This window comes from Suricata suricatta, chromosome 4 (genome assembly GCF_006229205.1).
Source record: "Suricata suricatta isolate VVHF042 chromosome 4, meerkat_22Aug2017_6uvM2_HiC, whole genome shotgun sequence".
Classification (NCBI taxonomy): domain Eukaryota; kingdom Metazoa; phylum Chordata; class Mammalia; order Carnivora; family Herpestidae; genus Suricata; species Suricata suricatta.
Window position 1 is genome coordinate 61,464,594 of NC_043703.1, and position 26,949 is coordinate 61,491,542.

Here is a 26,949-nt window from a genome sequence, read left to right on the forward strand (position 1 = left end):
GATCTCACAGTTTTTGGACTTGAGCCCTGCATCCGGCTCCACGCTATGCAGTACTTGCTTGGGAATCTCTTTCTCCCTCTCTCTGCCCATCCCCTACTTGTGCATGCACACGCTCTCTCTCTTTCTCAAAATAAACAAATAAACTTAAAAAATTTAAATATATATATAATAGTGACTTCAATAGTATTAAAAAATACGGAAGTAGGGGCACCTGAGTGGCTCAGTCAGTTAAGCATCAGATTCTGGATATCAGCTCATGTCATCGCATAGTTCGTGAGATCAAGCCCCATGTCGGGCTTCATGCTGACAGCACAGAACCTGCTTAGGATTCTCTCTCTCCCTCTCTCTCTTTGTCTCTCTCAAAATAAAGAAATAAACTTAAAAAAATATGGAAGTATATTTATGTGGATATCACTTCCCGATTATCAGTGAAACCCATGTTCTATCAACTACATGTTATAAAGAACTATTAGCCCCTTGGCTCTGTGAAGACAATTCTACTTCAAACTTTACCTATTAGAGCATCAGCTGTCACATGATTGAACTTCTTCTAACCTAGTTGGAAAAATATTCATATCATTTATACATCTGTCTTAATAAGATTGGCATGTTACCCATATAAGCCCACAGAATTTCTATTTTTAAAGCTAATTGCTTATTTGACAAAGTTTCTTGCTAAAAAGATAATACTTAAAAATGGAAAAACAACTCTTGGCCAGCTCCCAGGAATCTGTTTCAATTTCTGCTGTATATTTTTCCTGAAATGCTTTCCACAAATGTTCACTTGGCACATCAAATCTTCTAGCTCTTGGGACACTAGAATGTCAGAAATTGTTACTCCCAAAAGCATATGAGGCCAAAACACTTTCATCAGCTTATTCAAGTAATAAACATGAGGGGCGCCTGGGTGGCACAGTCGGTTGAGCATCCAACTTCAGCTCAGGTCATGATCTCACAGTTTGTGCGTTCGAGCCCCACGTCAGGCTCTGTGCTGACAGCTCAGAGCCTGGAACCTGCTTTAGATTCTGTGTCTCCCTTTCTCTCTCTGGCCCTCCCCTGCTCATGATCTGTCCCTCTCTGTCTTTCAAAAATAAATAAATGTTAAAAAAAATTAAAATAATAAACATGAATAACCTTGCTTAGTTTTGAGAATATGCAGATAGAAACACATGTTCTAAAGTTGCCTCCAAATACATTAGCCAGGGTCCCATGTATGTTACAAACTCCAATACAATGATTAATTTTCAGTTTTTGTTTTAAATGCCTTTCCTGATATCGGATTAGTTGTGTTCCATATTCATTTATTCAAAAATTATCTACTGAATCTATGATGCAGTAGGCACACGGGAGATACAAAAGGAGAATTAAGAAACTGTCATTGTTCTCAAGGAGCTCAGTTTAGTAGGAAGAGAGTCCGTTCAAACCAATAACTGATTACAAAAGACTGTAATACACAATAAAATACATGAATCCATATTCTATTCACCTTTAGTCACCCATTTATTCAGTCAACAAATATCAGCATACCTCTTTGTAAACTATCACAAGAAGAATTTATGCGGTTAACTATTAATTACATCAGAGAGGACTGGCCATAGTTAAAAAGTAAGAGACAAAGAGCACAAAAAAATAAAAATAAAAATATGCACAAAAAAATAAAAATAAAAATACTAAAAATCTAAAATCATCTACATTTTAAAAAACATTATTTTTTTAAATCTGTAGCAACAATAAACAACACACTGTCACCTCCAAAGAGTGAATAATCCCTCAACCCCAATATCAAGTTTGATATTCATAAAATATTGTTTTGTTCCTATTCCTCTTGAGTCATACCTTATATGCTGTATGAATTTTGAATCATATTTTTTATTATTTTATTTTAAATTTGATTTGGAGTTACCTATAATTTTCTTTCCAATTAATCTCCAAATTAATGAAGAGGTAACTATACAATGAAAAACTTACCTTTCAGCTTGAAGCTTAGTGGTTTTTACTATTAAATCTTGAGTCTGTTCCTTTGCTGCCTGAAATTATAAACATATCTAACATGAGCACATTTCAATTTTTTTATATTTCGGAAAACTAATAGTACCACTTACTAAAGCTCAGTAACAGCATGTGGGCTCACACTCCAGAACTCAGAAGTTTGAAAAGGGCCAAATAATTGAAATAGATGTTTCAAGGCTCATATATTACCTTTACTAAAAGGAACTTAGAGTTCTCAATAGACACACAATACCAAGGTTTACAAGAAAGAAAACGGTACCAGGATGCTAAGGAATTTAACAGTTCATGATGTTTTCAGTGAAATAGAAATACTGTAAAAGCAGGATAGGAATGAAGACCATGACTTCCTTTATGCACATGTGACTTGAAATACCAGGAGACCTCTAAAGAGAGTTGTTGAGTCATTCACTGAAACGCTGGTGTGGACCTCAGCAGAAATGTCCGAGGTGGAGGTAAAGGTTTGAGGGGTGGAATATACAAGCTGCCGCTCATACAGGGTTTTGGGGAAGATCAGAGCCCGGTCTAAAGGGCACAGGGCTGTTACCGACACAGTTTTGAATTAAGTAACCCTTCCTCCCCAAGCCAGAGTTGAAAGGATAAGGAATGAAGACTTGATGAAAAGCTATTTTATTCTAAGATTAGGCAATTATTTTAAAGTAGATTGAAGCAAAAGACAAATGTAGCCAGTCAGCTTCTCAAAGACCTAACAGAAGGTGGTTAACCAAGAGAGGAGAAACAAGCGGGTGTGCCGCTAGAGACAGGGGGCCCATGCCCTGAAGGGACACGGAGGGAGCTAGAATTATGTAGGAATAAAGCCACCAGCAAGTAGAAATTACAGCTGACCCTTGAACGCCACGTGCTTGACCTGCGCGGGGCCACTTACACAAGGAATTGTTAAAACATAACCCACCATAGTTCTGCAAATCAATCTTCTCTTGGTTATGATTTTCTCAATAACATTTTCTGGTCTCTAGCTGCTTTATGGTAAGAATACAGTATATAATATGTATACAAATATATATATGTACATATATATAAGCATACAAAATGTATTTTGACTGTTTATGTTAACAGCTTTGGGTCAACAGTAGGCTATTAGTGGTTAAGTTCTGGGGAGTCAAAAATTAGGTGTGGATTTTTGCCTGCATGGGGTCAACCCCCCTAACCCCTGCACTGTTCAAGGGTCAACTGTATTATAGAACACATATTATAGAAAGTCAGTCTGTTAAAGATAGGATGCCAGAGCAAATATGGGAAGACACAGGGTCATTCCAGGCTGGAACACTATAATAAAAGCCAAGCTTCCGCTGCTAAGATTTCTAAAACTGCACTGGATCTACACGGGAACCCTCAGCCCCCTGCAAGTTCTGGGTTCTTGGAGGCCTAATCCATCTACAATCTTTCAGACTGTCGATGACACTTTCTGCCTTATTGCTCTATACAGGCACCCCATCAGTAAGAGCCCCACCCCACCTCCGTCTCAGTCTGTGTTCCTTGCAACCAAATTACATGCCTAGCAAAGAGTAGGTATTTTGAAGAAAATAGATTTGAACCTAAATAATCCAGCAGATCAGTAACTTTTAAAGAAAGGAGTTGAACACAGTGACTCCCATGGTACTATTCTAAAATTATTACTCTTTCAATCTACTTATTTCTTCAAATTCTTCCTTATGTTTCCTGGTATCATTTTACTTTCATGATCCGCTGTCCTCTTACTACCGCCTAACACAATTCTTAAAAATATTTTTAAAATTCTAAAACATATTTACATTTTAATATTTGTGAAAAAGAATGCCTCACAAAATCAGTATCGAAAAATGTGTCCTAGCTTCTTTTTTTTTTTTTAGCTGCAGGCAATATTAAATTGAAGGTATAACTTACAAAAAATACCATCTGTTAATCACTAACAGGACACTTGATTACAATGTTCTGCAATAAGAATTATGCATATTTCTTGACTCTTCATTTATAAATTGTGGTAAGGATTCCAAATTGATGCTTAATCATTCCTAAACTGATATTTAAGATCAATATCCTAAAACAATTTCCAATTTATCTTAAATGTTTAGGATGATTATTTCTCATTAAATAATAAACACATGCTCTAAATGTAATTTATCCAAGCAAATCCACAAAGGGATAAACCATAGCATATACAAAATTACTGGTTATATTTTCTTAGCATCTTGTAATAATAATTTCTAAAATGTCCACAATCTAAAATATTTTTAAAATATGAGTTAATTTAATTAGTCCTGTGGATAACATCCTAAAATGAAAGGGTAATACTTGCCTCTAAGAATAAATTAAAAACCTTATTCTAGAGTTGACAGTCTGAGTCGGTGCCATTAAGATTCCAACAACACTATATGCAAATAAATTAGTGCCAACAGATGAAAACTTCCAAAGTCATCGATCTAATCCCTACTAATATAAGAATCCAAATTGAATGTAAACAAGTAGTACAAAATATTTTTAAAGATACAATTTCAAAAGCTAGAAGAGAATCTTTTGCAAGTGATGAAAATGTTACATCTTGATTACGGTCGTTGATACACAGGTATATAATGGTCAAACACATCAATCTGTGAACAGCAAATGGATTCAGTTTATTACTGCACATAAATTTTTCCTCAATAAAACATATAAAAATGGAAAGAAAGAAGGACCCATGCCATTATAGGGGAAAAAAATAGGATTAGTGGGTGCAAAGAAAACACCAAGGACAAAACTAAAGAGGATACTCTGTGATTTAAAATACTGATAATTGGTTTTGAAAACAGCATGAAAGATAAAATACTTTGGTCTTTTTCCATCGACAAACAAGTATGATAAAAAGAAAAAATATATAATTAAGGATAAGAATTAGAAAATGAGATACTGCCACTACACTTGAGTAATCCTGTGTAACACAAACTACAAAGTTAATATCACAAAACAAATGCAAGAGCATAGTATATAAAACTATACAGTGTAATTTGAGAAAAGGCATTAAATCATGGAAGCTAGAAGATGAGAAAAGGAAATAGAAAGTTAAAGAAACAGAATCATCAAACAACAAAAGTTATATTAAGCAACAGAATACTGCAAAATATGTGAAATGACAATAATTGGCAAAGATTTTATGATGATTTAAGTACTGTATAATTAATGGAGATCTAAAGACTGAATAGATATACCAATAATATTTGATATATTTGTAAGAGTACTGAAATTTAGATAAGGCTAGGAAAGCTAAAATTTTAGAGAAACAGGAAATTGGCTAGTTCTAGAGACAGATCACATAAGTAGCTTATGATTAATTTGTGGAAAATGCATTGATTAATGATTCTTCCTAGAATCACTGTCACTGTCAATAGTTCTAGGAAAATCTAGAGTTACAAGTTTGAAATACATATGTGAAGGTGGTAAACACAATCATGACTGACTCTTATGAGGAAACCCTATTCCATTCAGTATTCCAAAATTACAGAAATGAGGGTAATGTACCAAACTAGATGTTTCTAACTGCTTTCCTAAACAGACATGGAAATACAGATATTTTCCTGAGGGTTTTTTTTGTGAAGGGGCCGAACACAAAGCATAATTAAGCTGGGTCTTTGCTGAGCATTGCTTTAGTGTGGACTTACACCTAAGACTTTCTACTAATGAACTCATTTCCGCTGGACTTGTGGGATATCACGGGATTGAAAGGTTTACCAAATCCCACGTGGCGCTATGCTGGCTAGGTCAAAATGCAAAGGCTTCAGGAGTTGACTGAACAATATCAGTAAACTATCACACAAAGAAACCCATTTGTAGTTAAAATAAGCATGATATTTATATTGAAACTTCCGATTACTGGGGATGATATATGGGATATCCATATATTTTGCAGACCTAGCTAACAATTTTTGAGAGCTTACTCTGAGCCAGGAGCCCTGCTAAAATCCTGCCATTGCACGGTACCTGTAGGCGGCTCGTCATGTCTTGACAACAACTGCTCATTGCTTGAACATCCTCATTAATGCTTTCAAGTTCCTGAAGAGAAATAAAGTAACAACAAGCATTAGCCAAATCCTTATTTTCATCTCAAGAATTTCTTTCTTGCCAGAGCATGACAAAAGATCCCATATTTAAGACTGGAAATAATTAAAAAGACTAACATCGAGTGTTGGAAAAGATGCAAAGCAATTAGTGTATGCTTTTTAAACGATGTGACAATAGGAAACAGCAAACAAAATATTAATACCTCGTCATTCAGAATTCTAACATGAAGATTTAACTTAAGGAATTAATCAGGTAAGTGTGCAACAATATATGTAAGATGACCACTAGAGTTTCCTAAAACAAATGGAATATGTGAAACACTTATAAACACACAATGGAAATCTGTGCATATATTAACAATGATTTATATGTGTGTGTGTGTGTGTGTGTGTGTGTGTGTGTGTGTACTTTCATTGGCATGGAAGGATGTCTATATAAGGTAAAAAAAAAAGTATTATGAAACAATGCATATAATATCTCCCATTTTTTAAGAAAAGTATATATATGTATATAGAAAAACAGGGAAAACCAGATAATAAAATACTGACCAAAGTTACTTCTGGGTGATAGTGTCATAAACAAGTATTCTATTTCTTTTTTTTTTTTAAATGTTTATTTATTTTTGAGACAGAGAGAACATGAGCAGGGGAGCAGCAGAGAGAGGAGACAGACTCTGAAGCAGGCTCCAGGCTCTGAGCTGTCAGCAGAGCCTGATGTGGCAATGAACCCACAAACACTGGGATCATGACCTGAGCCGAAGTCAGATGCTTAACCAACTGAGACAGGTTCCCCTCTAAGAAGACTTAAACAAACAAACAAAAAAAAAACCATACCATTTTGGGGTGCCTGGGTGGCTCAGTCGATTGAGTGGCTCTTGACTTTGGCTCAGTCATGATCTTATAGTCCATGAGTTCAAGCCCTGCATTAGCTCTGGGCTGGCAGTGCAGAGCCTGCATGGAATCCTCTTTCTCCTTCTCTTTCTGCCCTTCTCCCACTCATACTCTTTCTCTTAAAATAAATAAATAAACTTTTTAAAAATGCCATTTTCACATCTAAATATTTAACAATAATCTCTTAATATCAAATGTCAGTGTTACAGTCTCTGCAACTGTCTCAATTTTAAATAATTATTTCAAGTCAGGAACTAACAAAGACTCACAAATAGCAATTGGTTGCTTTCTCTCATTTCTTTTTTGTTAATCTATAGAGTCTCACTCCTCCCTATTTCTCTCTTTTTCTTACAATTTATTTGTCAAAGAGACCAGTTCATTTGCACAGTTCCCAACACTCCATATTTGTTGACTGCATATTTGTGGTGTTAACATATTCCTCTGACCTCAGTATCTTCTATAAACTGGCAGTTAGGTCTAGAAGCTTGATTATATTCTGGTTCATGTTTTCTGGCAAGAACTTTTCATAAATGGTGCTGTATACCTTTATTAGAACTAACATATGCTGCTTCTCGGTTTGTGAGATTCGTTGCTAGTGATGACCACTGGCTGGATCAGGGGTGCTCAACTGGGCAATCGTGTCCCCCAGTGTGGCATCTAGCAGTGTCTGGAGCAGTATTTGGGTGGAACAAGGAAGTAAAACGTGGTTCTACTGGCACTTAGTGGACAGAGGTCAGGGATGCACTCAACATCCTGAACAGCGGAAGACGGTCCCCAGTTGACCCAAAAGAGAAACAGTGCCACATTGAGAAATCTTCAACTAGATCCATAAATTCAACAGTAGTGGCAAAATCTTCTATCAATCCTTCTTCATTTCTTCTATGGAATAAAGTTATAAAGAGCAGCCTCCCCTAAAGTTATAAAGAGCAGCCTCCCCTCAACAACTCTGTGTAGTTGGAACAAAAGTCAGGATAAATGTTTGACCCTTTCCTTTTATTTAGTAGTTTTCAAAGTAAGTTGGTTCCTGTATATCCACCAAATATAACCAATGAGGGTTCTGTTTGGGTCTTAGTATCCATATGAATCCATCGGCTTAAGTATGTTTCCTAGGTTTCAGTCCACGGAGCTACTCTTACTGATGCTCTAACAGTCCTATCCCTGGCCAGCAGAAGCCTCATCCATTCAGCTCCAAAGTTCTTGTGCTGCTTTCCCGAGAGTCTTAGACAGCTTCCTGCTTTCTGATACATGCAAGATTGTCCCTCTCAGTGAGAACTGGTGTTTAGAAACCACAAGCTAGATGTGCTCATGGATGTGCTCTTTCTATCTTTGTTTAATGTTTATTTATTTTGAGAGAGAGAACGAGTGAACCAGGGAGGGGCAGAGAGAGAAAGAGGGTGAGAGGGAGAATCCCAAGCAGGCTCCACACTGTCAGCGTGGAGTGCAACATGGGGCTCGAACTCACAAACCATGAGATCATGACCTGAGCCGAAATCAACAGTTGAACGCTCAACTGGCTGAGCCACCAAGGTGCCTGTACTCTATTTTTATAAACACTTACCAAACTTTTCTTTCAACCTTCCAGATTTTAGCCTCAATGAAATCTTTCTAAACTATTAAATAGAATCTGTTTATTAATTAGTCATTAACACTATATATAACGTATACCTCACATGGAATAACTGTGACATTAACAACATTAATGAAGTGTTGCATAATAAATAAATATAAAACATAATAAATGAAATCCATTTTTACCCTATGGTGAGTAGACTGCTCACTCAAATACAATACATTATTATTGATGCACTGAAGTAACTGATCTTAATTCATCTGAAAATTTCTTAATTTATGATGCACTAAAATAACTCAATCCTAATTAATCTCCAATGGAGAAGTGGTTATCCAAGGAGGTTTATTCAGTAAGGAAAAATTTCACTAGAAAGTCCTTTAAAGAAATGTTTCCTCTTCTTGTTAAAAGAGCAAAAATTACAAGGCACCTGGGTGGCTCAGTCGGTGAAGCATCTGACTTCAGCTCAGGTCATGATCTCCAGGCTCGTGAGATGGAGCCCCTCATCAAACTCTGCTGACAGCTCAGAGCCTGGAGCCTGCTTCCAAATCTGTGCCTCCCTCGCTCTCTGCCCCTCCCTGGCTCGCTCGCTCTCTCTCTCTCTCTCTCTCTCTCTCAAAAATAAACAAACACTAAAAAAACTTTAAAAAGGCAAATTTCTAAGAGAATACTCTAGAACAAATGTTACAACTTCTTAAGAAGCAGCATCAGTGGAGGTCACAGATTCAGAAATCACACTAACTGAAGCACCTAGATGCTGCCAGAGTAAGTAGTTAAATTTTCTGTTTGAAAATGGTACATGAATAGTAAACACATCAACCCAATTCATAAAAATACTTAGCACAGAGTCAGGGATATGGTTAAGTTCTCAATGAATGTAAAACAAAAAGAATTTACATACTTCCTTCACCTCCTTGAAAATCTTCACAAACTCTTCATTAATGGATAAACTCCGACGTTCAATATCTCCACGTAAATTCCTTCGAGTCCGCAAACTGTTTTCAACAAAAAAGGTTGAAAGTGCCCTGAGAGCTTCCAACATCTCCTGTGCGAGTGATAACAGAAAACAATTACTGGGGCCGACTTTTAAATGTCTTCCTAATCTCAAGCCAAATTTTAATGAAACCATTTTCAAATAACGTTTGCATTAAACAATCAAAATATACTGGATGAGCTTCACATTACTGAACAGTAAAGTTATTTCCAGAACACAGGAAGGATGTACTCACTTGTATATTGTTAGCATACATACAAGATTATTCACCGCAGAATAATTTGGCATTGTAAAGACTGGATATACCCTTACTGACCATTTAAGGAGGATGGCTAAAGAAATTATGATACATTCATTTTTAAGAAAGATGAAAATTCTTCATGTACTTATATAATACAAACTCCAAGATACAGTAAGTGAAACAACAAGGTATGGAAACAGTCACAATACCAACTGTTACAAAAGAGAAAGGACTGTATACATACATATTTGCCAGTGAATAGATACACTATCTCTGGAATGATACAGTATATAAGAAATAAGTACCACCTGTCACCTTCAGGCTGAGTAACTCCCAGCAGAACTTCGAGGAAGGACTCTCTGAGGTCACTTCTGAACATTGGCCTCAGTGACAGGAAAGGCATCCATGGGAATCAAGCCAGTCCACTAGAGGTTTTAGGCAAATGAGTGACATAATGTTCTTTATAGGTTTAAAAGTTTATTCCAACTTTCTGACGAGAGCAGACGGGAGGGGGAGGGGCAAGAAAGGAAGCAGGCAGGAAGAAACTAAAATAATCCAAACAAGATTTGATAGTGACTTAGAACAAGACAGTAGCATTGCAGATGAAGAGAAGATGATCCAAAACTTTTTTTTTCAAGGTGGCACCTATAGGATTTGTTAGTGGACTGAAATGTACAATGTGAAAACAATGAGAGGAATCAAAACAATTTATACACTTTTTGTTTGGGTGGGTAACTGATGTTCTTTACTAATAGTGGAAAGTAGAACTGGTTTGGAGAAAAACTAAGGGTCTGGCTATGTTAAATTTTTATGATGTCAATCAGGTATCTAATTGTAGGTGTCACATGAACAACTGACTGTACAAATCTGGAGTTCAGTAGACATGTCAAGAACAGGGTTATAAATTTGAGAATCACCACCCTTTTTGCTATTTAAAACCATGAACGAAAGACACTTCTCTTACAGAGAAAATATGCATAGAGGAGAGAAGGGAGAAAGAGACCAAGCCCAGGATAGCCAACAGTACCCTGTCTCCAGAGAGCGATTCCTACACCTGGATTAGCCTATATCCTAACAGGTTTCTATGTTTCAGATAAAATGTTACTGTGGGATATTGGCTGGACTGACAAAAACAGTAAACTTATTTAAATTCAATTCAGTATTTAAAAGAGTATTTATTGTTCAAAACAGGAAAAAGATACAGAAAAACCAAAGAATGAGGCCATTTCCTTGGACGACAACCTTGAAATTTCCTAGGCCTGGCTCTAAGAAATGGTTAGTAAATCATGAATGCACAACATCACAGACAGGTGCAAATTACAGTTCCCCCCGTTATTTGGTTATATGATTGAACCCAGCTATGCTCTTCCCATACCTTATTTTTCTCTTGGGTAAAAAGAGAGATGTTATCTATGTCATAGTAGCTGTATTAAATGAGCTGATAAATGTCAGTATTAGACTCATGAAACAATGAACTGTATGATAACAGGAACATTTAGTAAGGAACGGTAAGGGCCAGGCACTGGGCTGAGAGCTCCAGACAGATTCTCTTGGTGAATCCTCACAACAACCCTGAAAAAGCTACCAGGAGAATTTCCAATTTAGAAAAGATGAGAAATAAGCTTAGAGAAATTAAAGGACTTACGCAAATCATAATGCTTCAGTTTGATGATTGTATCCAACAAGAGGTGGCCCCAGAGCCCATCTTTCTATGTAATGTTATTTTTTACATATATTCTTATTGATAGCTTATTTTCAGTTAACTACAAAGTTATCTATAAAGTTCTCTGACTGCTACATAAGCTTTTGCTCTATGCCCGTTGCGTGATAAATTAGCCGAAAGATTCACAGATACCGAACAGATAATCATCTAGGACGGGAGCTGGACGGAGGAGTTTCAGGTGCTACTTGGGGGAAGACGTGGACAGTTTATCTTGCAAAGAAAGACAGCGTGAGCCCAGATATCACAAGCAGTGCTTAGCTAACAACAAGAACTGGTACAGATTATTTCGCTTGAGCCCTGTGCCAGTAGTAGTTCTCTCGTGCTGCAAACTATTCCAGTCGTCCTCACTCGCCAGTGGAAACGCTCGACTATGCCTAACCCGGTTCCTCCTACCCCGCCTTGAGTTGTACTGTCCGGTAATTTACTCTGTCGTGGGCTTCTAAGCCTGCCCTGGGCTCTCCTCTCTCTCTGCCTAGACCCCCGAACACCTCCGGGTACGGAGGTTTCACCGTTGGCCTCCCGGATCCAGAGTCTTCCAGGAATGGTTCTTAAAATAAGGGGTGACATTTAAGACCACTTTTCACTTCTCCAGGGGCCCTCGGCCTCCATCTTCCCACCCACCCCGCGCCGGATCCGGAGGGATGGAGGAAGGAGGGAGTGGGTGTCCAGTAGACGCCTCCCCCGGCGAGGCTCAGCCCGGCGGACAACTCTGGACCCCGGGCCCCGACAGCCCCGGTTACCTTGTCGTTGTCCAGCCGCGTCTCCAGGATCTTACGCAGCTTCCGCGACAGCGGGTTGTTGGTCTGCGCCGGGGTCCCGCCTGCCCCATTGCTGAGGCCGTTGGCAGCCCCGGACGCGGGTACTGCCACTACTTCGCCGCCGCTCTCGGCCATAGTGTGGCAGACCCCGCCCCCAGCTCCTTGGGGACCACCACGGCTTTCGGCTGGGACCCGCGCCGGCCGCGCGAGTACTGCGCATGTGCGCCGCCTGTGACGCATGCGCGCCGGGTCCCGGAAGGCTCCGCCTGTTCAGCTCAACTGAGCCACTCTGCTGGAGAGGCGGGGTTAGAGATGGGGCGGTGGGCGGATCCTTAGGGTGGGAAGGGGAGACTGATGGGAGGTTTTGCAAAAGCGTCTGAAATTCAAATCATATTTAAAGTTTAGGGATTACGATTGAAAAGGATTTCAGAATCCTGAATCTATGAAAATCTAAGCTAAGTTTAAGTAGCATACACTGACATCCGTGCCTGACATGTAAATTTAGTAAAAGTTAATTCAACAGTAATTAAATTAACTTTACCTGATTTTTTTAAAAAAGTATTTATTGAAGGTACATTACATGCTAGGTACTCAGTTAGGCATTAGAGGGTGTCTGAGACAGAGGAGTTAAATGTTAAGATTGTGATAGTGCTCTGAAGGTATTGAAGTACAATTGAAAGAGTAGTGAAGGGAGGGTCCTACTTGTCTGGCAAGGAGTTCACATTTAAACAGATTTGAACAAGAATCTGAAACATGGGGTGAAATCATTCCCAGGTAGGAGAGAGTATAAATGCAAAGGTCCAAAGACAGGAAGAAGCTTGGGCATTCCATGAATTGACCAAAGCCAGTATAGCTGTAGAGATGAAGGAGTGATAAGATGAAAAATAAATTCCCCAGAGGGTCTAGATAATAAATATAGTTACTTTTTTAAATTTCTCCCTTTAAAAAATTTGAATCAGAGCAAAATCTCTAAACTTCTTGTTTATTATTTTAATGAAACACTAACCATTTAGCTTGTGTCCTTAATTTGCCTTATGCCATGTGTGTCTATGTATAGATATAGAGATAGATATATGTGTATACCTGACAAAGACACTCATCCCAATTCCAGCAAGTGAAGAAATGACTCAGCTAGCAAGAATAAAAGCCACTAATGCTAATGTAGAAAGAATTCCAAAATACAGTATGTGAAAAAACCAAGATGCATTATAATGCATATAGTGTGAACCCTGTGTGTACAAAAGAGAAAGATACATGTAAATTTAAGCTTTTTTTTTTTTTCAGGATGGCATTTCTGTGGAAGGGAGGCTTTTACTTTTCATTTTGTACCTTTCTAAACAGATTGAAAATTCGTAATCTTACCCACGTGCCACTGAATTATTAACAGATAATTAAGGTAGGGTAATTATGGCCCATTTTTCTTTGCTCACTTGTACTTCTCTGAATTTGCAATTATAAAAAAAGGAAACAAAATCTTTTGAAAATTAGAATAATATGTGGTAGTATAAGGACAGAAATTATTGTGCAATTTAAACATATTTAAAACCATTTGCATATTTGTTTAATTATCATATGTTCTATAAGGCTAATTATAAATTATAAGTTAAGTGCTTAAAATCAATATTTTTCAGAAGTTAAAACAAATATTCTGGTGAGCCTTGACAGAGACTTATATATATGTATGTTTTTAGTTGAATATGAAGGTTTTCTTTTCATGAAAATGTGAAGGATAATTTTGTATATTGAGCTCTTTAGTATACTAGAGCATGAAAAGAATTAAAGGACAGACTCTGGCTTAAGTATTTTAGTTTAATGGAAGAATAAAAACATGTACATAAAAGAGTAAAGCATTCTTGGGGAACCTGGGTGGCACAGTTAGTTACGCGTCTGACCCTTGGTTTCTGCTGAGGTCAGGATCTCCCAGTTGGTGGGTTCAAGCTCCTCACCCTCCTTGGTTCTCTATCTCCCTCTTTCTCTGTCCCTCCCCAGCTGGGACTTTCTCTCTCTGTCTCTTTCTCCCTCTGTCCTTCCCTCCCTCTCAAAAATAAGTACATAAACTAAAAAAAAAAAAAAAAAAAAAAAAAAAAAGAGTAAAGGATTCTTACATAACTCCAGGGGAAATGTGCCATAGAATAAAACGTAGAGATTCTTACTGTCCAAGTGATGGGTGAAAGCAGGGCTTTCCCGATTTCCCCCTCTTCTCCTTTGAATGGCTATTTAAGCTTTCTTGCTCTTTGGTTTCTGAAATAAGTGGGAGTCATAATACACTGGTATGGCTCATTAAAGTATAATATGCCGTTTATTAAAGCCGTATCTGATGAGTCATAGAATTTTCAGCCCTCTATATTTTTCACTGTATTAATAGCAATAGCTCCTATAACTTAGCATTCAAATTTATTAATAATCCGACTCAGTGGTAGATCTTTTTAATACACTATTCTTATCTAAATAACTACCCTGAAACATAAGGATCATTACCACCTTATCATGTAATTAGTTCCCTAATGAATAATCCAAGAGTAACAAAATCTTTCCAAGGATATATAGCCAACCTTAGGTCACATAGCTGCTTCCCGCTAAGTTGGCAGTTAGTTGCCAAATTCTATTACTGTTTCCTTGGTTTTCGTTTTGAGTTGTGTATACTTCTCACTTGGAACCTAGGCAAAAATTTTGAAGCTAAATGTTCAAATGTGTTTCATGCTGGCATTGACTTGACACCATTCTTATTGCCTTCACATTGACACCAGCATTATTTTTCTTTAAAAAAATTTTTTAATGTTTATTTATTTTTGAGAGAAAGAAAGCACAAGCAGGGGAGGGGCAGAGAGAGAGTGAGAGAGAGAGAATCCCAAGCAGGCTTCATTCTGCCAGAGCAGAACCCGATGTGGGGCTCGAATGCATGAACTGTGAGATCATGACCCGAGTCAAAACCAAAAGTCAGCCACCTAACCAACTGAGCCATCCAGGTGCCCAGAAGTTAGAGTTCTTAATTGCAATTAATAGGAGCTGACTGTGGATGGAGAAATTTGTTTAACAAAATGATATTGGGTAAGTCTCAATCAACAGGAAGGATGAAGAACCATGCTCGGAAAAGAGGCAGAAACAAAAAGAATTGGGATACGGGTAACAATTGCCAAAAATCATTCCACACAGCAGCTCAGCATGAACCCCATTGTCATTATCGCCGAAGCCTAGGATCCACAGGTCACTGCACCCACGCTCCCGACCCCAGACATAGGATGCCCCCATGACTACCAACTCTTTGCTCTCTACAACTACGAATGGTCTTTGAAGACTGTGGTGCTTAAAATTTTACCATTCCTGAAGAATTCTCCATGGTCTCTGCCTTTTGTGCCACTTTCTCTTGTTTCAAAGTCTAGGACAAGTGTTCCCCATTGGAAGAGCTTAGGTAACAGACTTGTGCACCTTGTCAGGGAACTGAGGAAGTGGACAATTACTCAAAACTAGAAAGAATATTCATATACTATGCAGCCCCCTCCCCAACACATGCACACATGCATATACGTACGTATATGGCAAATGTCTACCCCTTCAGGTGGATAATATCAACATGTATTCTTCTTCCCAATACTTATGCTTAAAAAAATATTTTCACCTCATTTACTGCAATTTATTTACCACATAACCAAAACCCCACTTACTTTATCCTTTAAGGTAACAACACCAAATGGAATCTGTTTTTCTACTCAAAAGTCAAAAGCTCAAAGTCAAAATTCTCTCTAGTTTTGTTCCCCCCAATATCATGTAACTTATGGATTAAACTATAAAGTAACCATCAAGGACTGATTTTTTTAAAGTGTTATTCAAGAAAGAAAAGTCATAAAACAGGGGTAATGTCGTAGTTTTTATTTCTACAACGGCCACAAAGCTGTTACCAGAACACAGGATTTCTGTTCTTTCCATGATCCCCTTGTCTTTGGCCAGCACATCGTAGCTGACCAAAGCTCCTTATCCATTGAGGTGACCCAACCTTCCATGACAAGAGCAGTTGGGCCTCTGATGGGTCTGGCTGTGTTAAGTTACCGTACTTTCCTTTTAATTTTGCCCCAAGATATGGAAGTCCTAAGAAGTACTCAGGGAATTCTTTAGGTTCTGTCCTTACTTCTTTTCTGGCTCTACTATATAGCAACACTCAACTTCCCCTTTACGGTCGGGATCCGTCACTCTGCACAACCACATAATCCCCTTTTTTGTTTGTTTACCCAGTTCCACTAGGAGTCTCATCATCCGATTCAACTCAGACAACTGTTATTCCTCCTGGTATGTGTAAGTTCTCTTTCCTAGGGCCCTGACACTGTAAATCACAAGATCTAAGCTCTGCGACAACACGCTTCTATTCTCATACTTTTTAGAAGACAGAAGTGCAACCAACACAGAGCTCCAGAATCAACATCAGCAGCAATGCCAGACTTTCAGAGGCCAAGAGCAAAATGTTTGCCAAGTGGGTAATAAACATGGTGGGAGATGCCATTCTTACCCACACCCTTTATCTGTAGATCATAAATTCTGGCTCCAGGAGAAACAAGACAAATACTGATCTCCAGTTTAAAGAATACCATGCATAAAACTTAGGAGGTGTTGTCTTCTTGCTGTTGGAGTAATGAATCATTAATAGCTTCTAGCATCATCCTGTAGTTGCTTCTTCATAATGGAATACATAGTAAGACTAATGAATTCCATAGGCATTACATGACTTCTTTCACTTTAAGGCAATTTCCTAGGTAAGAAGCAATGTTGCATGTCAAATTATGGTGGTAAATAAGGTATTCAGTAAGTCAGTGGATAGTAGAAAAAGGAGGCAGACTCCAGTATGATTCTAGTTCAGCAGAACAAAACATTTCTCCCTATATGACAGAAGAAATCTAATTATTCAAAGGCCACTCGTCCTTCCAAAGTATGTTAATATACCAGAGACTCAGGTTTGGCTGTAGCTGGAAAATTTGGGCACTCAGGGTAGGTACAAAGGAAATCCACTTTGTTGAAACTGCCACTGTCACCGTTTTACTTTGTTTGTGGGCCCACATGAGCAAACTTATGGGTGGTTCGGAACAAGTATGACTGACATCATTCTGTTCATCTGATTATTAAGAACTTGCATTGCAGTGAGAGCCACGTGGCCCTTCAAAGCCTTTCCATTAACAGGCCTATCATTGCAGAGAGACCACAGACGATAATTGGATTAACTTTGTTAGTCATTGCATGCCACAGGCTGCTTAAGTCCTATCCCTTAATATTAGCCAGTTTTACTTGTCAGCACCAGTTAGACAAGAGAGCAAATACTAGATTTCCCCATCTTTTCCCTAAGGATTAGTTGCTATTGAGCAAATGAAAGAATCCTTGTGAAAAATGGAGAACCAACCTCAGAAAATAGGCAGAAACAAAGGGAAGCCATGTTGCCAGACCTGTGGTTGAAATTACTCCAAGACCAATATGTTGGAGACCTCACTAGCCCCAAGCCAAACCCTGGCCTCTTTGGTTGATTCTGTATATGTTGTGTCTAACACCGGCCACCTCAGCACCGCTTACCGTTAGAAACAACTGTGCTGCAGACACCACCTCCAGGGAAAATTCCCCACAGCTAGTTTCATTGTGTTTCTGGGTTTGTGTGTCTCCTTAGTGGAACCTAAAGCACATGCCCATGCTCTAGTTTCTAGAAAAGCTGAGAAAATGAGTATGAGAGTTTTAGATTTAATTTTTGGTTAAGTCAATTTCTCTGTGGAGGGCCTCATAGCACAGTCTGTCTTGGCTGCATATTTCTCTCCGGGACTTGGAGTAACGACCCCATGTTTCCTATGCATCTTTAAGTACAACTTTCTAGCCTTTTTCTCGCACCTCCTATTATTTGCCTTTACTGCTCACTCCTCAATTTTTAGGTATTGAGGCTTCTCATGTTGCAATGCATACTGATTTCTCTGATCTCTCTGACTTGATGAATTTTGAAAGTGACTTCAAGTTTCCCATTTTCTTTTTATTCAGACATTTTATGCAGTAGCTCTCATCCTTCAGTTTAAATTCTCTGAAACCTTAGCAGTTGTGGATATAATGGTCTCAAATGTTTTAGCAATAAAATTATTACCAACCTCCTTCAAATGAAATTTGCAGGAAAGATAACAGTATGGCTGCCCTGACTGAAGCATGCGTCAGGCTCTTGCCCTTTCTCCACTAAGGACAACCCTTTCTTCATCTGTACAGCCTCCTCTAGACTGCCTGTATCACTTGGAATTTTGAGGTTGGAAAGTAACAGCGTAATTTATCGGAAGGATATGAAGGCTCAAAGGGCTGAAGGGAAGGCTGAAGACTCAACTAGGAGATGTCAGTGGCTCGAACCACTTTTTGGATTTCAGGGCACTCCTGATAAGTTGTTTTTTTGTTTTGTTTTGGTTTTTGTTTTTTGTTTGTTTGCCTTTGCTCAAAAATTTTTAATGTTTTATTTATTTTTGAGAGAGAGAGAGGGAGACAGTGTGAGCAGGGGAGGGTCAGAAAAAGAGAGAGAGACACAGAATCTGAAGACAAGCTCCAGGCTCTGAGCTAGCTGCCAGCACAGAGCCTGAAGCAAGGCTCAAACCCACGCACTGCGAGAGCATGACCTGAGCCGAAGCCAGACACTCAACCAACTGAGCCACCCAGGCGCCCCTCCTTTGTTCAACATTAAAAGTCCTAAAGCAAGTCCACTTTGGCCACATGCCCATCCATTGGTCAGGACATAATGATTTACAATCCTAACCTGATAGCATGCAACACCAGAAAGGTCAACCTAATAGCTATAAATCTGTTGTCTAGGAGACAGAAAGGAAGCAATCAATTAAGAAAGGTGCAAAATAAACTAGGTAGTAAAGAGGTTAGTTTTAACTCCAGCACAGCGGAGAGTGGGGAACTGTCCTGAAGATTCCAGTTAACTTTGAGCAGACAGCAGAAGTTAACTACAGGTAGGGTAGGAGGTATAACTAGGCAATTATATTTATGAAAGTGACATAGTAAGAGTTGTGTCTGAAGTTATAGTAAAACTAAAATGGCTCAGAATAGACACATGAAACTATTTGTGAGAAAATGCAAGGATTTGAAAAGCCCTCTTTCTACATGAAAAAGGTTGGTAACTATTTTTATTTATTTTTATTTTTTTGAGAGAGAGAGAAAGAGAGAGAGAGAGAGAAACAGAGCACACATAGCGGAGGTGCAGAGAGACAGGGAGACACAGAATCCAAAGCAGGCTCCAGACTCTGTGCTGTCAGCACAGAGCCCACTGCAGAGTTCAAACTCACAAACCATGAGACCCTGACCTGAGCCAAAGTGGGACGTTTAACTGACTGAGCCACCCAGGTGCCCCTGAAAAGGTCTGGCATATTAATAGGCAGCTCAGGTATTGTTATTCTGGAAATTGCCATTAGGTTCTAAGTCCCTGTCCAGAATCTCTGACCATCACTTGAAATTCTTTGAGTAAAGAGATGACAAATGATAGCAACTCCAGGAAAATATAAAAATAACCAGAGGAAAAATAATGATAAAATCAAATTCTTGGAATCAATATTTCTATACCAAATTTAGGACAGTATGCAGAAAATAAATAAAAACAAAATGGGAAATTTGAACAGTGTATAACAATCCGAAAAATGTGTGTTTCCTTGTTCTTAAATCTAATATATTAGGGGCACCTGGGTGGCTCAGTCAGGTAAGCATCCTACTCTTGACTTCGGCTTGGGTCATGATCTCATGGTTGTAAGATCGAGGCCCACATCTGGCTCTGCACTGAGCGTGGAGTCTGCTGCGGATTCTCTTTCTCACTCTCTGTCTGGCCCTCCCCCACTTGTGCGTGCTCCCTCTCCCTGCCTCTCTAGCAAAATAAATAAACATTTAAAAAATATTGTATGTTAAATCTGACATATTACATTTATAATTTTAATTTGAAGTGTTTTTTGTGATTTTTAAACTTAATAGATGCAATCTTGTTTGCTAAATAAGTTTGAATAAATCTGAATCATCAAAGCTTTATTATTAGGTTTATAAGTATCGTTTAAGTACTAAAGAGAATTTTGTAAGATTTGTAATTCCACTTGCTTATCTGTTTAAAGTATTTTAGAAAATCAGATGTATTAAATATTTATTTTAAGTTGAAAAGTTTCATATAATTAAAACAATTCCATTTACAAAGACTTTTAATTATTTAGGAGAACATTCGCTTTGCATGACTTTAATGTGAAATGCTTACCATACGAGTTAAATTTATAATTTGTACTTAAATGCGTGGGGAAATTTGGTATCTTAAATTCAGAGACTAGCTGAGTATTAATTAACAATACTAGATTTCTAAGTAGATTTATTTTATATATGAGTTGTACGTATAACTTATATTTAAGTTTTTAATATGTTGACTGTTAATGAAAATAAATGCAGATGTAAGGATTTCTTTCTGTATACAAAAGCTATTCAGATTTGTTTAAGAAGAAAGCACCTCAATTATCAAAAGATAATTTTCCAAAAGGATTGATATATTATCACCACGAGAAGGGAGAATGATGCTTGATGGGCCCAAAGTTACAAATGTCCACCACGCTTGCCCCTTCGGCCTCTGTGGAGCCCATTTGAAAACCTCTAGTGAAGTGGTTGACACCCTGGGCTTGGGGTCTGAGCCTCAGCTTGGCCTCAGCGTGACACGAAGTTCACCCTTCACCTGCTGTTCTTCCTCTCCTCTGCCAAACGTAGTAATGCCACCCGGGTTACTGAGTCATGAGGATTTGAGGAGATGCAGGGTGAGCAAGACGTAGCATATAATCTGTACAAGTGACACGTCGCTGCCACATTCAGGGGAGCCGTTGCACACTGCTTCGGTGGGACCAAACAATCATCTTTCATTTTTGCCCAGCTCGTGCAACAGTTTCTCATTTTCAGGCCGAGCACATAGAGTTTCGCACATTTCCTGTCGTCTTTCAGCTTCCGGCTTCCTCTGGCACACACATAGACACACTTCCATAGTGAGGTGTGAGCGTCTGTGTGCTTCCTGGAGCTCTGGCTGTGGCCGCCTGCCTTATTTGGATGCACGTCTCTGTGTAAGTTTCTACTTGTAGCTCCTTGTCCATTCTCGTAGTCTTAATCTGCGGGGCTGCCAGCTGGCCTCTCTCATTTAACATTTACCACATTTAATCACTGGATAGCAATGTCATTGTTCAACTTCCATACTGAAGCTTTAGGATATAAAGCACAAACCTCTTTTTATTTGCCCCCTTCCTGTTGCCATTCTGCATAGACCTGACACCACCTGTAACTGATGGCTACTGATTCTCTTTGCAGAATCTATGAGCCCCTGGCCTCTTTGCAGAATTAAGCTGTCCACCTGTCACAGGGAATCTGATTTCTGTTGAACTCCTCTGCTTGGGCTTCCCACGGAGCTGTGCTGCACCTCAGCCCTCCTGTGCCCCCTGCCTGGAACACCTCCCTTTCTTCCCCCATTGGCTAGCACTCCGTCATTCTTTTACTCTTCTCCAGAGCCTCATCTTCCAAACATGTCCCCACCCGGGCCAGGTGTCCCTTCCATGTGCTTGCAAATCACCCTACAGATGGTTCTATAATTGCACTTCTCATGTTATATATCATCATCAATACATTTTTATTATTCCCACTAATCCGTGAGCTCCCTGAGGCTCAAAACAAGCTCATTTATCTTTGAATCCTTGGCACTTTATGCAGTTTCTGGAATGTAGTAGGAGTTGATTAAGCATTTGTTGAGTAAATTAAAAATTAATATGAATGAATAGACTGATTTATTTAAATATGCCATGACTCAAAGTGTAGATAATCTATTCCATTCTAAACCAAACTGAAAACAGCATTTGTACATTTATCCATGTCCTTGCCCTTGGTTCAGATATCCAGCGGAGAAACTCCTGGTTACCTTTGGTTTGCCTCTGTTATTCTCTTCACTTTCACTAGTAATAAACCATTTATTGAAATCCTGTAGATCTTACCCTTGCAATATCTTCTGCATCTAGCTTCTCCTTCCTATTTCCACCACTCTCTTCTTTATTGAAGCCTTGATTTCTGGGTCACCTCCTTGCTTTCTCTTTTACAGTTCATTATCAAATAGTCACTTTTATAGCATATTGGTACCATTTTTTCCCCTACAGCTCTTGGCATATCTTGATGTATCACTTCCTGGATCAAAACATTTGATAAAACCCAATTCAAAAATGTGAAGCAGTAGTTCCTCAAAAATTTAAAAACTATCACCCTCTCTCAGGTAAAATATTTTGAGAACATATGGTGTACAGACACATATCTATAAGTTTTTACTTAAGTTATGACTGTACTACTCCATTAGACATGTTCTTAAGCAAGTATAGAAAGGGACACCTGAGTGGCTCAATGGGTTAAGCGTTGGACTTCAGCTCAGGTCATGATCTCACGGTTTGTGGGTTCAAGCCCCACATCGGGCTCTGTGCTGAAAGCTCGGAACCTGGAGCCTGCTTCCAATTCTATGTCTCCCTATGCCTCTGCCTCTCCTCACCTGCATTCTCTCTCTCCCTCAGAAATAAATAAAGATTGAAAAATAAATTTAAACAAGCATAAAAATTTAAAAAGTTCAGATAGAAAATAGAAGTATTTGAATAATTATATTTTATTAATGTTTCAAAGAACTTTTTAACTCTAAATTTTTATCACTAATATTATATATGCTCATTTCCACAGCATATAATTTGATTAACTATCTTATGTGACTAGGTTTTATGTGTATTTATTCATCGGTATGGTGTATGTATAGGAGTCATATGTTTGAAAACTTGAGTTAATACTTTGTGAGGTCCTGACTGAGTTCCTCTGCCTGTTCCAAGTTCAGTTTATTTCAATACCTACTTTAAGGGCCATCATGGCAAAAAGATGTAAAAGTCCCAAGATTTCACAAAGGCATGATCCATAGCATCCCCTTTATGAGAGGGTTCATGATGAATAACATCAGATCTGTATCCATGTATCAAATATCATTTCTTAGAGCAGTATTTCCTGTCGGTCTCGTTAAATCGGCCCTGTGCTTGTTTCATGATGTGGTCGATGGACGCCTCGTACTTAGGGTAAAAGGAATGTCAATTCAGCCGTGGTATTTATCTGTGACGGTGTTATTAGCATTGTCTCCAATCTGGGAGCTCTCCTAAGAAATCCTGTAAAACTATTTACCAGTGCTCACTTTGGCAGCTCATATACTAAAATTATTTGCCATTTTGTGAGAATGGCTTTAGTTAAAATTAGAGTGGCATAGTCTATAAGTCCACCTAGCTGGGCCCCCAAATCTGCAAATTCACTGAGAGGTAGGCAGCATGTTGGAGTGAGCAGCTCACTGAAAACTAGCAGACTGAAGGGTCCCTCCCGACCTCTCAGCATTCCGGAGCACCCACTTTTCCCTCGGGGTGACTCCCACACTGTCCATTACATAAGACATGTGACCTTGAAGACGGTCAGTGAGGGAACCTGTTAATAGAGTAAATTTTTGTAATGCCTCTCTTTTTTTTTTTTTTTTCGTTTTTAAGATTAAAAATTAAAACTAACTGAAATTTGGGGCACCTGGGTAGCCCAGTTGGTTATGTGCCTGACTCTTGGTTCCGGCTCAAATTATGATCTCACTGTTCGTGAGTTCAAGCCCTATGTTGAGCTCCATGCTGACACCGTGGAGCCTGCCTGGGATTCTCTCTCTCCTTCTCTCTCTGCCCCTCCCCCGCTAGTGCTGTCTTTGTCTCTCTCAAAATAAATAAATAAACTTAAAAAAATAAAACTAACTGATGTTTTGACATCTCCTCACACCCCTGTGCATTCTCTTACGGACCTCCCAGAGTTTACACCCACTCTGGGGAATGCTAGTGCAGAGAATCAGTTCCAAACTGCTATCTCTGTCTTCCAGGTACTCTGTGATTTGGCCCTGAGCCCCGCGAGGAGTAAGTCCTTCTGTGTCACTCACACTGCTGCCCCATATGTATTTTATGCTGCCCTCCAGGCATTACACACGCTCCTTGTTTCTAAACATGCCCTGTGTCTCTCTCCCTCTATCCACATGTTCTCGTTGTTCCCTCATTCAGTGTCTCTGCCTATCAGGCTTCTCCTCCATGAAATGTCCATTTGGTATAATTACTTTTAATCTCACATGAACAGAGGTTTATAGAAATTGGAAGATTTTCTTTGGCACTATGTAACTACATAATTCTAATTCATAATTATTAGAAATAATTATGCACATGTATTATTTCTTCTATCAACAGAGTGTAAACATCTTTAAAAAAGGCACTGTATCTCACTAATTTTTTGGTCCCTAACAATTATCCTGCAAATTTCTTGGCACACAATAGGCGTGTGTTAGAAGGCAGTGTGACACTGCAAAATGGTCTAAAGTCGGGAATCACACAGACATGACTCACAGAAGAATGAACAAGTTTTGTGAAGATTTTGGAAACAAAATCACCTTCTGTCATTTAGAGCTGCCCAATAAGAGAATGGTTATACATTCCTTCTCATTAGAAGTGGTGAACCAAGAGCCAACTGAAACCCCTTCAGAGGGGTGGAGAAGAGACACCTCCATTTGGTGGAACATCAAATCGAAGTTCCTTTCAGTGACATGACTCTATGATTTGGGGAGAAAAAAATCCCAAATCCCTAAAGGCCATTACCAAGGCGAATGCTGTTATATTTTAAAGTCATCTGCCACATATCGATTATATCGACCATTTCCATCCCTATTTTTCTAAACATAATTTATTGCCAAATTTGTTTCCATACAACACCCAGTACTCATCCCAACAAGTGCCCTCCTCCATGCCCATCACCCATTTTCTCTTCTCCACCACCCCCATCACCCCTCACTTTGTTCTCATTACTTGAGAATCTCTTATGGTTTGCCTCCCTTCCTCTCTATAACTTTTTTCCCCCTTCCCCCTTCTTTTTCTGACTGACTTATTTCACTTAGCATAATACCCTCTAGTTCCATCCATGTTGCTGCAAATGGCCAGATTTCATTCTTCCTCATGGCCATGTAGTATTCCATTGTATAGATAAACCACATCTTCTTGATCCATTCATCAGGTGATGGACATTTAGGCTCTTTCCATGATTTGGCAATTGTTGACAGTGCTGCTATGAAATTGGGGAACATGTGCTCCTATGCATCAGCACTTCTGTATCCCTTGGGTAAATTCCTAGCAGCGCTATTGATGGGTTATACGGTAGTTTTATTTTTAATTTTTTGAGGAACCTCCATACTTTTCCAGAGTGGCTGCAGCAGTTTACACTCCCACCAACAGTGTAGGAGGGTGCCTGTTTCTCCACATCCTTGCCAGCATCTGTAGGCTCCTGATTTGTTCATTTTAGCCACTCTGACTGGTGTGAGGTGGTATCTCAGTGTGGTTTTGATTTTATTTCCCTGATGATGAGTGATGTTGAGCAATGTTTAATGTGTCTGTTGGCCATCTGCATGTCCTCTTTGGAAAAGTGTCTATTCATATCTTCCTCCATTTCTTCACTGGATTATTTGTTTTTCAGGTGTGGAGTTTGGTGAGTTCCTTATAGACTTTGAATATCAGCCTTTTATTTGATATATCAATTGCAACTATCTTTTCCCATTCTGTCCATTGTCTTTAAGTTTTGTTGATTGTTTCCTTTGCATTGCAGAAGCTTTTTATTTTGATGATGTCCCGACAGTTCATTTTTGCTTTTGATTTCCTTGCCTTTGGAGATATGTCGAGTAAGAAACTGATTCAGTTGAGGTCAAAGAGGTTGTTTCCTGCTTTCCCCTCTAAGGTGGATGGTTTCCTGTCTCACATTCAGGCCTTTCATCCATTTTGAGTTTATTTTTATGTGTGGTGTAAGAAAGCGGTCTAATTTCATTCTTCTGCATGTTGCTGTCCAGTTCTCCCGGCACTATCTGTTAAAGAGACTGTCTTTTTTCAATTAAATACTCTTTTCTGTTTTGTCAAAGATTAGTTGGCCATATGTTTTTTGGGTCCAATTCTGGGTTTTTTATTCTATTCCATCCATTCCTATTTACTGACTAATGCTTATATAGGATACTGTTTTAAAAACAAGAGGTGACTTCAAGTTTTGATAGTTTGGTCACATTACACATTAAGTACTTTTACCTATTAACCAGTTCAGTCATTGATTGTATACAAGCTGATTTCAGAGGACTGGCTCTCCTTTTGATATAACAAGAATTATTAAATCTGTTAATTCAGTGTGATATCAACCAGCAGGGCTAGTTTTATCATTTTCTACACTCAGCTTTGACTATTTAGCAATTGGAAAAAATACCTGCAAGCATTGTGACTCGGACTGATAATAACCTACCAGTACAAAAGGATAAAACACGCACACACACACACACACACACACACACATCTATGGTGCTTGAAATACTTGTCAGTAGAGTCTATTCTGGGGGATAATGTGGCAGTGCACTTATTTTTAATTAAAGATGATACTCTTTGAATGTGCCCTATACTTATTCGTGGTTTTCTCATAGTCTTACTTGTGGAAACACAAAAGGAAGTTTACTGGATTAAGAGTAATAAGAGTGAAAAATGACAAGGAACGGAGAAGTTGCTTAAAAATAGAAAAACACTCATGATGTGGAACAGGTGGAGGACAGGTCAAATTAATTCAGAGTCATCCATCATGACTACACCTATGCATGGCCACCCTTAGCTCTCATGAGTCCCAGATCCAGGAGTGCATGGCCCATTAGCAATCAGAA

At 38.8% G+C, this 26,949-nt stretch overlaps 1 protein-coding gene and 1 long non-coding RNA gene across 4 annotated transcripts in view; one reads left to right on the forward strand and one right to left on the reverse strand.

Annotated features, from left to right (window-relative positions):
* COG6 (component of oligomeric golgi complex 6) overlaps positions 1–12,426 on the reverse strand; it is an 87,242-nt gene extending 74,816 nt beyond the window's left edge. For 2 of the 3 annotated variants that reach the window (XM_029936835.1, XM_029936834.1), the window contains exons 1-4: positions 12,195–12,426; positions 9,398–9,541; positions 5,959–6,030; positions 1,969–2,027 (exon numbers count right to left, since the gene is read on the reverse strand). In XM_029936835.1, the coding sequence (XP_029792695.1) occupies positions 1,969–2,027; positions 5,959–6,030; positions 9,398–9,541; positions 12,195–12,347 (428 nt within the window). In that variant the 5' untranslated portion in view covers positions 12,348–12,426. Of the gene's footprint in view, positions 1–1,968; positions 2,028–5,958; positions 6,031–9,397; positions 9,542–11,376; positions 12,135–12,194 lie in introns of those variants that run through there. The other variant, XM_029936836.1, reaches the window with a different exon arrangement.
* Positions 11,713–16,800, forward strand: LOC115289552. The gene is made up of 4 exons (XR_003907678.1): positions 11,713–11,870; positions 13,497–13,608; positions 16,440–16,493; positions 16,586–16,800. It is a non-coding gene; the product is annotated as an uncharacterized LOC115289552 (long non-coding RNA).
* Positions 16,801–26,949: the final 10,149 nt, after the last annotated feature.